This window comes from Xiphophorus maculatus, chromosome 8 (assembly GCF_002775205.1).
Source record: "Xiphophorus maculatus strain JP 163 A chromosome 8, X_maculatus-5.0-male, whole genome shotgun sequence".
NCBI classification, from domain to species: domain Eukaryota; kingdom Metazoa; phylum Chordata; class Actinopteri; order Cyprinodontiformes; family Poeciliidae; genus Xiphophorus; species Xiphophorus maculatus.
In genome coordinates, this window is record NC_036450.1 from 22,259,375 (window position 1) to 22,272,877 (window position 13,503).

General features: G+C 40.1%; 1 protein-coding gene across 1 annotated transcript in view; it reads left to right on the plus strand.

Annotated features, from left to right (window-relative positions):
• The first annotated feature begins 5,986 nt into the window (after positions 1-5,986).
• The window catches only part of LOC102221406 (tumor necrosis factor receptor superfamily member 10B-like), a 32,792-nt gene continuing 25,275 nt past the window's right edge, over positions 5,987-13,503 (plus strand). The window contains exon 1 of the mRNA XM_014472342.2: positions 5,987-6,259. Coding sequence (XP_014327828.2) covers positions 6,227-6,259 — 33 coding nt within the window. The 5' untranslated portion in view covers positions 5,987-6,226. The remainder of the gene's footprint in view (positions 6,260-13,503) is intronic.

The following is a 13,503-nucleotide window of genomic DNA, read 5'->3' on the forward strand; positions in this document are numbered from 1 at the left end:
CCTCCTCTCTGCTAACAAGCCTGTCATGAATGCTCAGGCTAGTTAGCATAGCCACTGTAGATGGCGGTTAAACGGTTTTCCTGTAGCGGTAAGTTTTTTTTCTCCACAATTAGCATATTTAGCAGCGACTACAAAAGGTTGATTGACAACTCTAAGACCCTCCTCCTGACTCTGATTGGCTGTTTTTGAGCGGGAGCGATGCATTTCTGCAGAGCACTGGGAGGAAGTGGAGGAGATCAATCTCGTCACAGATTGTCTTGTGTCATACTCTCACGACATGGTGACAGTTTATTGAAAAAACTTATTTTTTTAATGACAGTTACATACTGCAACTTTACCGTGTCACTTCTTTTTATTGCACATCTGGGATCATAGATTTGTTCGGGGGCATCAAACTCACTGAGGTAGTCGTCGTTTCGCCTTTCGCCAAAGAAGAAATGCTCTTAAAATGTGTCTTCCAACAAGCCGACCTCAAACACAGCAGTGATCTCTATTCCAGACCAGCAGCGTTGGTTGTTGTTGTTGTGGCGAGGCCGGCCTGATTTCCAGACTATGATGATCCCAAAAGAAAACATGCAGACTGACACCAAACATGCAGCGTTTGCAGCTAAACCAAGAAACGGAGCAGAAGTGTGGAGTGTACTCCAACCCTCCTGGGTCGGTTGACCTGTTTGCTGCTGCTGCAGGTTGGTTGACCGTATGCATGTATTCAAAAAAACATCCACAACCGCAAACAAGAAAGTCATATAAAAACATGCATCTTATTATCATTATTATTATTTTTACCTCCTCCTTGTTTCTTTTCTTGGAGAAGCAAGTGAAACAATACCCTGCAGGCGTCACAAGATAAGTCGCTGACGCTCAGGAAGGTTTCCCTTCCTTTTATTTTGTTCCAACCTCTTCCTTTGCAGGTCACTTCTGTGTGAAAGAGAGAGAGAGAGAGAGAAAAAAAATCTGATTTAGTAGCATATGTTTCGCACACACTCCTAATATTCACAAAGGCGGCTTCTTGTCGCTCATTTCCCACACGGGATATGTAAATTTGCCCTGCGCTGCATGACCTCTGGCTATTAATTTCCTTTAGTGGTAAAAGTTAAACCTTCGTCTTCGCATCGGAGACGATAAATTGTAAAGAGAAAATCTGCTGACAAATTTGCTGCGGTTCAGGAATCCGGTATCTGAACTAATCAACCTTGCGACCATAAATACGGACTTGGTCAGGACAAGCCGGCAAACAGCTCAATTATACGCTTCCTGTTTTTGAGCACGTAGTCGGTGACCTCAGAAGGAGGAGCACAGGATGTTCTCCAAGTGGAAGATACACAGATTTCCTAGACAGCTTTTAACGAGGACGGGAGCAGATAAGTTGCATCTGTTCTATAACTGGACAAATAGTCCTGTTTTTTTTTTTTTCTTTTTCCTGTAGCAACAACAACTAAAACATCTGATCCTCTTCAGTCATCGAGGTCAAGCATCTCTTTAATGCTTGTCACTGTGGCCTCAGGCACTCAGATGTTCCAGCTTCAGTCTCCCTGTAAGCAGTTTTTTCAGGGTTGACGGCAAACAGATGTAACATAAACCTTCTGACATTAAACTAGACCAAACTTTTCCTGTCTTAGGTCAGACGTGATTAAATTATTTATACTTACTAAAGGGTGGAATGAGAGGGAGAAGTTGTAGGTTTTATTTATTAAGTTTAATTTCCTTTATATTTTTAGATATTTCCTTAGAAGAACTGTATTTTACACTGCAGCACTTGGATCACTGGGTTGGAAATCAGGGCTTTGTGGTGGCCGCGCTGAAACATCACTGTACTTTTCATGTCTCAAAATGTTTCTTCATTGTTTCCACCTTTGTGTGTTTCGTGAAGTGTACCAGACACACCCCACAGCATGATGCTGGCACCTCCATGCCCCGTAGTAGGGATCATTAATAGGATGGCAAATGTAAAGATTATCATTTTGGTCAAACGCTTTGACTTTTGTTCCATCAGACCATACTACAGCTATAAAAATATAGCTCTCTGTTACTGTATGCTGTTTTTTTTTATTTCTATTCTTTTATTTTTCTGGAGTAATTGCTTCTTCCTTTCTGAGCGGCATTTCAGCAACCTGTAAGAACAGAACCCTGTTTCACTGTAAATAACGAGTCTCTTCAGACAGCATCTTAACTAGACTGTTTGGTTTTGTTCTGGTGATGCTGTTGCACAATTTGCACCGAAACATTTTCATACCCAAGGAAGAGCCAGAATTGTCCATCCCCATGATCTTTTTCTTGATATTTTTGTCTGATTTATTAGGATTAGGCCAAGATGTCACGCAAGGAAGCAGAATGCTGGAGGTGTTGCCATGGAAGGAATTCAAACCTATCTCCAATTAACTCAAATGATGTGAGTGGACATATCCGCCGTTTACAAAGCCATGAGATTATAATCTGGACTTAAAAGTACAGCAAACGTAGTAGCAAACTCCTGAATTTCCTTCTTGTGGCTTTTAGCAAAAAGAGAAAAAAAGTGTAGGTAATCCTAACTGACCCAAAACTGGACATTATTGCTGTGATTTAATGTCAGTAAGAAAAGGACAAAAAAAAAGTAATGTGACTTTTTAGACCGCGTGTGTGAAGATGTGATTTCAGCTGTGTTTGTATGAGAACCGTCCCACTCGCGTTATAGTGGGGTGTTTGCAAAGGGAGTGGAGGTCCTCTGTGACAAAACCCCACAGTTTTCAACAACATTCAACCCACCAAGGCATTTCTGCCCACACCAGAGGACCTTTCGATTGTGATAACCACGCCCATCCCCCCCCCACACACACACACGCGCACACACACACACCCCTACCCGCCTCCACCTCTCTGTAATGTCACTATCATGCCTTTGGTCACAAGATATCCCACTAATCACAGGAATGTTTCATAACACTGCGGTTTCAATAGGCAGGAGAATGAGAAGTGAGCCGCTCACCCGGCAACTTTCAGACGCGTCAAGAAGTTGCTCAATCCTTGTTTCATCACTTAGATGTCCTGACGGTAATTTATTTATCTCAGCTCGGCTGTATTTGTTTTTGTTTGGTTTTGTTCCTTTAAATTGCCTTAGTACGGTCAGCCCAAATGTCTTCCGCTCTCTCCCCCCTCCCCAGACGTGCGGGCTTTAAAACCGCAGGGACAGATAAGATTTTGTCTGCAGGAACCAGATTTGACAGGATGTTTATTTGATGTTGCTTAGCATAAATTAGTGTCATTAAAATCCTAGATCACGTGCCCTTCAAACAGTAGACTTTACAACATAGGAAAAAGAAAGACAGTTTCCCCTAAATAGAGTAAAGAGAGAGAGAGAAAAAAAAACAACAACCCAAAAAACAAGCTGAATTACAACTTTTCCACTGAGTTTAATGAGGACTCAGTGTCTCCTTTTGCTTGGGAAATGTGTTTGTCTCCCACTTTGGGATCATTCATTCACTTCTGTTGCACATTAGCCATTTATTACTCGCAAGTTACACATTATATAGCCTGGTTAATGAGGCTGGAGTGTGTAACCAGTAAGCAAGTGAAGGCTGATCAAAGGCACAGTCAAAGTTTATTTGTAAAGCCAATTTAAAAGCAATCTCAGATTGGGTGGGTATGAAAAAATAAAATAAAATAAATAAAGTGCGCTGGCAGAATTAAAGGCCATTGAGGAGAATTTGATTTTCAGCAGTGATTTGAAATAATCATATGTCTAGGCAGATGGGATGTGAAAAGAAAGGCCGATCCAGAGCAGGAGTCTGTACAGAAAACCTAAAAAAAGCATCTCCAGAGCAGACGGGAACGACTCGGCTTTTTTGAAAGTGAACATTTTCACAATCCAGACTTCTTCCTGTCTACAGTAAGCATTTCAGACATGTCAAACGTCCGTCCTCCATTGAGAAATTATGTCACTTCTCTCATTCGAGTGTGTTGGAGATTGGACTCCAGATTCCCAGAACCACATTGCCTTGTGAAAGTATTTAATTTTTATACCTCATAAATGTTTACACATGTTACAAGCACTTTTATTTTAAAGTATCTTATTGGGATATGATGTGACAAACGAACACAGCGTAGTACAAAAACAGTATATGAAGTGTTTTTATTTTCCTTTTCAAACAAAAGTCTGAAAAGTGTGGCATGCTTTTTCTAAGCCATCTTTGCTAAATAAAATTGAGTGCGATTGAGTCACATAATTATTAGTCCACCTGTGTGCAATCTAGTTCTCCTGCCACGTTGTTCAGTGAGTTGATTGTAGAAATCCAAAATAATCAAATGCTCTTATAATATAAGACAGGGGTGTCCAAAGTGCGGTCAAGGGGCCATCTGATGCCCTTGGAACGATTTGGGATGACCCAGGATCGCAGCTCAAGAATAGCCAAACTTTTGCTCGCTGGTTCAGGCGGTTAATGTAGATACACATTTAAAAACAGTGCCAGGGTGAAATTTACTTTAATTCGATTTGTTAGCAATATGGACTAAAAACATCCAATCGCTTTAGCTAAAATGCAGACTTGGCCATTTCATAAACTTCACAGAATAAAGCAAGAGTGAGTGAAATTCTATTCTTGTTGATGAAAAGACACAAAACAATCTAGAAAAAAATGATCAACTTGAAAAGTTTAGCGTCTATTGTTCTGTTTTTTTCTGTTAAATCTATAGTTTGCGTGTCGCTTGTCTTCAGAAATCTGACTGTTTTGCTTATAGCGTGAAAATATTGTGTTTGTTGTTTATTTGACAGGTAAAAATTACATAAATAAAATAGTTTTTGCTACTATTATTAAAAAAGAAAAAAGTTCTGTGGCCCCCAGAGTACTTTCAACTTGACATTTTTGAAAGGTTTGGACATTTCTGATCTAAAACATATGTAACCACGGATACTTTCTACGTCCCAAGAGGGGATATTTGAAAGAACAAAACTCTTGGGAAGTTTTCATTTAGGGACATAAGACAGAAATAGTTTCTTTATGGGATAAAAAAGTGGCGTGGAAGTCTGGAGTGGAAAGAAAAATGATACAACGTTTCCTTTTGTCACGCTTCAAAATCTGAAAAGTCTGCCAAGAATTTGCATGTGTTACTTTGTAACAGATTTTTGTAGCCTGTCTTTTTGAGGTATGTCTCTGTCTGCTTTTTGAGACAGATTCTTTTCTAAATAGTTGAAACGCTGACCGGCGTCCCTGACCCTGTGGAATAAAGTCATCCCCACAGCATGATGCTGCCACCACCTTTCACCATAGTGTCCTTAAGAGTGTTTTGCATTGTTAGTTATCCAGCAAACATGGAACATGAGCAGAACACCTCCTTCTCGGTGTTTATTGTGTCCTCTCCAGGACTAACATGTCATCAAAGTACTAAAGAACATGAAGATAAAGTTGCTAATGCAGCAGCTATTAGTCAATACATTATAACATATTAAGCACACTCTTTAGATAATTATAAAGAACACATCATTTCACTTACTTTACAGCTTTAAGAAAGCATTTGTTGGCCAACCACACACAATCTCAGTTAAATATAATGTGGTTAGTTTGTAGTAGTAACATGAACCAATGTAAAGACGTTCCACGGATACAAATACTTTTGCAAGGCACTGTTATGTTATAGCTGCCTTTTACAAAAAACCGGAAGGTTTGCTTTTACTCCTGTTGTTTGCAGAGGAGAGTGTCAAGGAGCGTCAATTGACTTGCATAACCCCATTGTTTGGTCTGGGGTTTGAAGGTTAAAAAAGCCAAACAAAACAAAACAAAAACTGTTCTTCAAGGTTGCTGGTGAAGATTTAGAAGTCGTTCAATAAGTCCAATTTGCATATTTGAGACAGCAAAGGGCTTACCTACCAGTGGAGCGTGTTTAGCATTAAGAACCTGAACAATTACCTGCTTAATTATCATCCCGGGGAGGAGACGGCATTCTGATTGGCTGTTTGGCGAGTGACGTCAACAGCTGTTCTCGAGGCACAGAAGGAAAAAAATCACATTCGCTCTCAGACCGTGTGTCTGCCTGCTCAGGAAAAAAAAAAACGCAGGAAAGTTCAGTCTCTAACTCAGTGAACCTATGAAAGAAACCGGATGACGGATAGGTTTTAAGTTGGACTCGCGTGTCCGTGTTTGTTTTTTCACTTTAAGTGTGTGTGGGGTTGTTTTTTTTTTTTTTTTAAGACGTTTTCAGACTGGTGCTCCGGAACGCGAACTGCTTTGGGATTGACGCTCATCTCGAAGTTCCCAAGATGAACTTCGGTCCGGTGGTCGGAAAACTTTTTGTAAGTAGACTCGACCGTAACCTTCTGTAATGTGTTTTAGCTGAATTTAAAACTTTCACGTGTCTTCATGGGTGTTTCCTCCCCCCCTTTTACCACACTGACTCAAATTTAACATTTGTTTTAAAACCTAGAGTCCGTATAATGTTTTAGTAACTAAAGTCTCTGAAAAGTGAGTTGTACCAAATCTAGCTAAGGTATAAAAAATAAAAATAAAAAAATCACAGTGGTGTTAAAAAAAAAAAAAAAACTCTTTCGGAAGCTCAAATCACATCCAGGCCTGTGAACTTGTGAGGAGATAAAACAAGCCCCTTCATTGTCCCACAAGAGCTCGTACACAGGAAGCAACACTGTGTTTGTTTTTGCTGTGGATTAACGTGTTTATTTCTGTAGATATTTAATCATTTTCCTCTCCCTGCCTCTTGCTTCTGGCTCCATTCCTCTGGTCAGTACATGTGCTGCATCATTCACCCTCCCTCAGTCCAACATTGCAACCTACCATCTGTGTTGGAGATCATGTGGTCAGATTGTACAGACATGCCCCATATGATGGCCCTGAGCAGAGCCGGTCCTACACTGTATGGGGTCCAAAAAGCTCTATTTGACTTGAGTGTAAGTGTTAAGTTTAGAATACTTTTTTTTATTTTTAATTAAACATCCTACCTGTTGATAATTCTTTAAGTCGATAATTAGTGTGTTGTGACAGCAAAACTGTCTTGTCTTAAAAAAAACTAGTCTTTTAAAAAATTCCATAGCGATTTATGTGGATGCTCTTTTATGAACATTTACCGTTGAGTTGTTTGCACTGGGCCATTATTTGTAAAGAGGCTAATGATTATTTTTCCCAAGGAGTGGAGGCGGTGCGCCACCAATGATCTTCCTGTGTAAACACATGCTGAGATTGGAACATAAAAAACAAAATCCAGACAGACTAAATGTCCGATATAAAATTTTAGGCATAAAATAAATAAATAAATATATACAGCTTTACATAAATATAAGCTTTATAAAGTTTTTACACTGTTTTACATTATATCAAGCAGTTATTTTTGAGTCAAAATACTTTACACTAAGTATGTGTAACATAGTGTAAGATCGTTGGTTGCAACCTCACTTTCTACACCCATTTCCCAAAAATGAATCATGTAACTTTCTGTAAATAAGTGTCCAATATAAAAGTTATTATTATATATTACTCCAGCGACATCCTAATCTCAATTTATACTAAATAATAATGCAAAATATTACCGTCTACAAATGAAGGTATAAACTACTTTTGACCAAACTTTGAGAATGTGTAACCATCCCTTTAAACCACCAGCAAGCGCTTCTGTTTTTAAAAAGTTTGTACTTGCAGGCATTTAGTTTAATAAATGATTGATTATTCAGCAATTAAATATATTTGTTAAATAAAAAGCTGCAGTGTCTGGTGTACAATGCAGACTCAGTAGAGTGTGGCAGGATGGGTTAAGAATAATCAATTAATAAGGATCATCAAAAAGTGGCTTTTAATTTCTGAGATTCATTTGCATTGGACATGAAACGTGACTTTATGTGAATGTATCCAATGCTCTAACTCTGAAGATGCGATGCTTTCCTTTTGTATTATGGCAACCAATATATTTGTCAGTTCTAGTTCAGGTTTTGAATTTAAGACAGTTTTAAGTCTATTTTTAAAGCTGTATTAAGTTAGCCTCACTCTTAATTATATTTTGCTTTAGTGAGAACTAAATCATCACCTTCTCACTAAAACCAGGAAGATAGAGCACATCACCCCAGTTTTAAAGTCCTTCCTCTGGCTCCCCGTAGCTCATAAAACAGACTTTAAAATACTGTTGCTAGTTTATAAATCACTGAATGACTTAGCACCACAATATATTAAGGATGTGCTGTTGTTGTATTGACCATCCAGACCTCTCAGGTCTTCTGATTCTGGTCTGCTCTGCATCTCCAGAACCAGAACCAAACATGGAGAAGCAGCACTCAGCTTCTATGCACCACAGATCTGGAACAAACTTCCAGAAACCTGCAAAACTGCTGAAAGACTGACTTCCTTTAAATCAACCTGTTCAGAGTTGCCTTTGATTCATAATAACTGGAATGTGTATTTGCTTGACGATTTTGAAGATGGCATTTCGCAAGATGTAATGCGTATTCCTTGTTTTATAATAGGTGTAATAGGTGACTTCATTGTTTTTATGGTGTAAAGCACTTTGAACTGCCTCGTTGTTGAAGCATGCTAAAAATAAACCCGGCTTGATATTTAGAGGTCTGTATTGTGAGGTCCCCCGCTGACCTGGGTCCCCTAAATGCTCTGACCTAAGGGTCCACTAATAACTTCTCTTAATAAATGGCTGACTGTGGCTGGACTCATTCAAGCTTTAACTCGGGTTGTGTGCAGAGGGCGAGAAGCATGTTTTTTTATGAGTAAGTATGACTGGGGTTGTGATCAGTTAGTCTCTCCCCCTGTCTCAACCCACCGTCACACAAAAAGCCCAAAATTAACCCTGCCAGTTTGTCAATTAAAAGACAGAAAGCCTCTCAGCAGTTTTTCCAGGAAAGTTTATCCCTTTCAGACCTTACACAGAGCCAGCCTTTCATTTCTACGCTGTTGGTTTTTCCACCAAAGCCTGACTTTTTTTTTTTTTTTTTTTGTGAGGCTCTGCAAGTTCACCATGAGGTCTTAATGGGCATAATGTGAATTTGATGTTAATTCGGTGCAAAAAAGACACCTCTGCTTAAGAAACAAATGTTTGTCTCTTATGAAAGAAAGATTGGAGTCTCAAAGACAGATGGGGCAGCTACGCCTTGGCCGACCTTGCGGCGTGCTTGATAAGGGCAACAATCGTTTTCATTAAAACCGCTTTTTAATCGCAGAGTCCTTCCATTTAAATGCGCTTTAAAGATATCCCATCCGCCGATGAGACTGTAACTCTCTTGTTCGCTTCCTCTGTTGTCCGATTCGTGTTTAAAGTCATGCAGTGTTCCATTACTGAAATCAGATTTACTTCTCAGGGTGGCAAAGTCAGTGTTTATCTCTGCTGTAAACCAAAGCACATTCTGGAGGCCTTGCCAGCAACAGACCTTGTTGCTAAGGGACTGTGAGGAAACTTCCACCCAACCCCACCCGCCTCCTCCGCCACTCTCTTATCCCCCCACTGCCCACCTCCCCAGTCCCACCCCCATTCCAAATTACCAGTGTACGTGCTTGGCCGTCCAGTAAACTTCCCGTCCTGAGTACACAGATAGGCTGATATTAGTGGCATCAATTTACTTCTTAGAATTGTCATGCCCATGCAAATGTATACGAGATTGTTATCTGCGATTGCTTTCTGCGTTTGGGTGTTGGTTCACACAGGAAATGGTCCCCTCAGTCACTGGGGACGACGCAGACAGACATCTGGGACACACAGAGGCCAAGCTGTAGAGCCGCAGGCCAAAAAAAAAAAAAAAAGAAAGAAAACGGGCCGCTCTACTGCTCACAATGCAGCTCCACAGCAGCATGTGTCCATGAGAATAGCTGGAATCACGCTCGCGGCTAAGAGGAGTTACTCGGGAACCGGGTGATGCAATGCAGGGGCAACCCGCCCACTCCCAGACTGCCAGGTGCTCCAGCGCCCTTTGTGTTGTAGCAGCCGTGTTAGAGGTGTTGGTGATTCTGAAGAAACCTGTTGTTGTTGCTGTTGTTGAGGTGAATCACTCCTGGTGATATCAAAGGTGCGCTGACTCAGTAAGGGAGTGCCACCTGTTCAGAGGATGAACGACATAACACATACCGACGGAGGCAAGTCATACCCTAAACCCACCTGAGTTCTGGAGATAAGTGGGAATAGTTTACTGCCAAACAGTCTGACCTCATCAGGCTTCGTCCTGATACGTCGTCGTACCAATAAGTAACCCATTCTGGATTAGACGCAGTCTGCTCTTACATGCAACAACCGGCTTTGTTGTTAAGTGTTTGGACTTTGAGCTTTCCCTGTCCTCTTCGGGGACACCGGGTGTCATGGGGTTACTGGGGTCCTTGGTGCAAACTTTAGATTCTCCAGGTCGGCACGTTCTTTGAAGCTCTGTTGTAGAGATAACAATGGCTTCTGAGGGAGGTAATTTTGTGTGTGTGTGTGTTTTGGGGGGGGGCATAGGGGGGTTCTGTACATGAGAATGTAGGTGTGGTATATGATTATACATCCATTAGCTTTATTTTCTCGACATTATTTACATGTGGAAAGGGAAAATGTGTCACTGGACTTCCTTTTTAAAGGAAGTCACCAAAACAAATGTTAGTGACACTGAAGGTGTAAATTAGTCATAGCACTCAGTTGTTTGGGAGAATCTCTGGGGTCAGTAAGTTTCCGATGGGAAACTGACACAGAGTAAATGCATAACTTGAAAATGGATGGACAATGGTTTTCAAAATAATAATATGATATTCACATTCTTGTGTCACCCTCCCATGCTAATTTGCCTAAATAAACTGGACAAATCCAGTGCAACTAGTTGTTTTGCAGAAAATTGTGGTTGCCTAACCTTTTGACTCATGTCAGGCCATGGCATGAGTCATTCGATTTGAATACAAATCAGTGCTACTTTTTTTTTTTTTTATCTTTGTTTGTAAAATATTTGTATATTAGAATATTGTTTTCCATGCACTTCACAGTTACACACTAATCTGCATGGATCTACCACATTTAAGTCAATCAAATATTATGGTTATAATGTGATATTGATCTTTGGTGTCTGCTCTCCGTATGCCAAACAAATATGGATTATATATGAATGTTGATTATATGCATAATTCCTCAGGCTGTTAGATTATATTTGTCCTAAGAGTTTACATAGAAGGCAACAAAAAAAGGTTATTGAATGACTTAAAAGCATCTACTTTTTAAAAAAATAGATTATCAATGAATTGCAGATAATTGTTTTTAGTGAAACTACCAGGAATTATATTAGGTCACATTTTTGTGATCAGACATTGATAAAGCATTTTCAGGATATGAAACCTTTGGTATTTCAGTATGACTCCATATTCGCTGACTTGATACTCCCAGTGGGTTTTAGGCATCAGCTGCTGTGAGATTCTCCTGCTATAATATTGTGTGACTTAAAAACTGTGGTTCTAATGGAGCGCATTGATGAGAATAATATGTACCAGTCCTTCAATTTAACACAATAAATGTGTGTGTGTGTGTTTTTTTTTTCCACTGGAAATATCTCCAAAGAACAATATTGGTGTTTTGAGGAAACAGCAGTTACCTGCTTTTCTTTCAGCTGAATAGCATTGTGCAGCAATAAATGTTTGCAGTTCTCCATACAGCCAATGAAAACGCCTTAACATCAATGGAGGTGCTTTTAGATATATGGCAGAAAATGTTAATGGTTCTATAGGACCATATGATTTACCCGTTGCGGAAAACGCAGATTGCGGAGTTTATGAAACTGCAGTGTTTTAGCCACTGCAGGTCCCGTATCCGAGGTTACCTGGTTAGACGGAGCTTAGCTGAGTCAGCTCTCCTCTCCACACAGACGGTGGAAAAACCTTCTGAAAGACGGACATCTTCCCCAAGAAATAAATAAATGTCTCGAAGCTTAGCGCAAGGTCCTGGGCTTGCGAGTTTTCTGAAACGGGACAAAACTTTTCTGTCCGTTTTATCAGCACACACTTGACTGGAGGCGCAAGGATTCGGCGACTACTCACAAACCTAAACGAGAAGCTAGCTGGCTGCTAACTCTTAGACACTTAAGTAAATTAGTGTGAAACAAACCCTACTCTTTTTTTGGTAAAACAATGCAAACAATGCTGGAGGGTGCTGCTACAGTTGCAGGAACATAAAAGCACCATCAAAACACTGATGGTCAATATAGATGGAAGGAAAAAAAATAACAAATGTCCTGACCATTATGAAAATGTGTGCAAACTTATTTTTTCTTTTTTATAAGTTTTTTTTTGTTGTTAAAAAAGGAGATTCTTAGTTTTGCACATTATGTCTGAGTTCTCCAAAAAACATGTGAGGGGGGAAACTTTTTTTTTTTTTTACCCCTCCAGGGGGTCTTTTGTGGGCTCTAGTGTCCCTTATATGATAGTAGGCTGACAGGAAAGGGGGAAGGAAAGAAGGGGGAAGACATGCGGCAAATATCGTCGGGTCCGGGAGTCGAACCTGCGACAGCCGCGTCGAGGACTCAAGGCCTCCAAATACGGGTCACGCTATCCACTGCGCCACCACGGCACGCCCCGGAAACTCTTTTTAACACCTTGTAAAAACCAATGTTCTGTTCAACCACAGCAGTCGGTTTCATTTGTGATACAGAATAACAGGAAACGCTGACCTCTAGCTATTGACATGTTCTTTTTTTTTCATTTACCCCATAATTACATACTTTTTGGGTTAATAAATGTGGTTAAAATGGAATTCAGGAGGGGAAAAAGTGAATTTTGAAAAAAATTAATAAAAAGACATAATTTCACAAACTTAATACAACGTTGATACTGGTACCGATTCAGAGAACTTTTTTTTGTATACACAGGTTGTTGGTTCAGTTCCTCTAGTGTAAGAGTAGCATGGTACCTGACTGGTCCAAACTATTTCAGTGTAGGGAGATGATATGAATTGATAAACATTTATCTATTTTGCGCTCTCTTGCGATTGCCCTGAGCGCTATCAGCCATCTTTCACAGGTCATCTAACGCCTTGTTTTTCTGAATTTCATGTTCTTTTGAAATGAAATTCAAAAGAATTTTCATATTGAGAAAACAGGAAGCTGAAAATCTGATCAAACTTTCCAAAAACGTTCTCTGGACAAAACATAAAGATGGTTATAAAGTGATGCATAATATAGAGGAATCTATTTTCATCAGACTCAGGGATGAACTGCCTTGTCAGTGACTTACTACACATAGTACCAGCTCTGCAATGCACTGACGTACAGGCACTAGGAAATATGACTTAACATTAAGCCACGGTGGTGAAAGGTTTGCATCAGTGCCAAATTCTTTCTCTTCCTGCTCTCCTGGATGAACAGACTTGCTCTCATAAAAGTCTCCAGTCCCAGAACAGGCTCAATCTTTGTCCACAGAATGGACGTCTGTTTACAGAGATGTAAATCTGGCAGGGATTCCTGTTATTGATGGCCTCTGAAGACCTCTACCAGACACATACTCTGCATTTTTGCTGTGATGTGTTTATAGAGACTTTTACAAACTGCCTGCACTTTCCTCTCCCCTCCTTGCGCCACACACAAAGGTGAGCTTT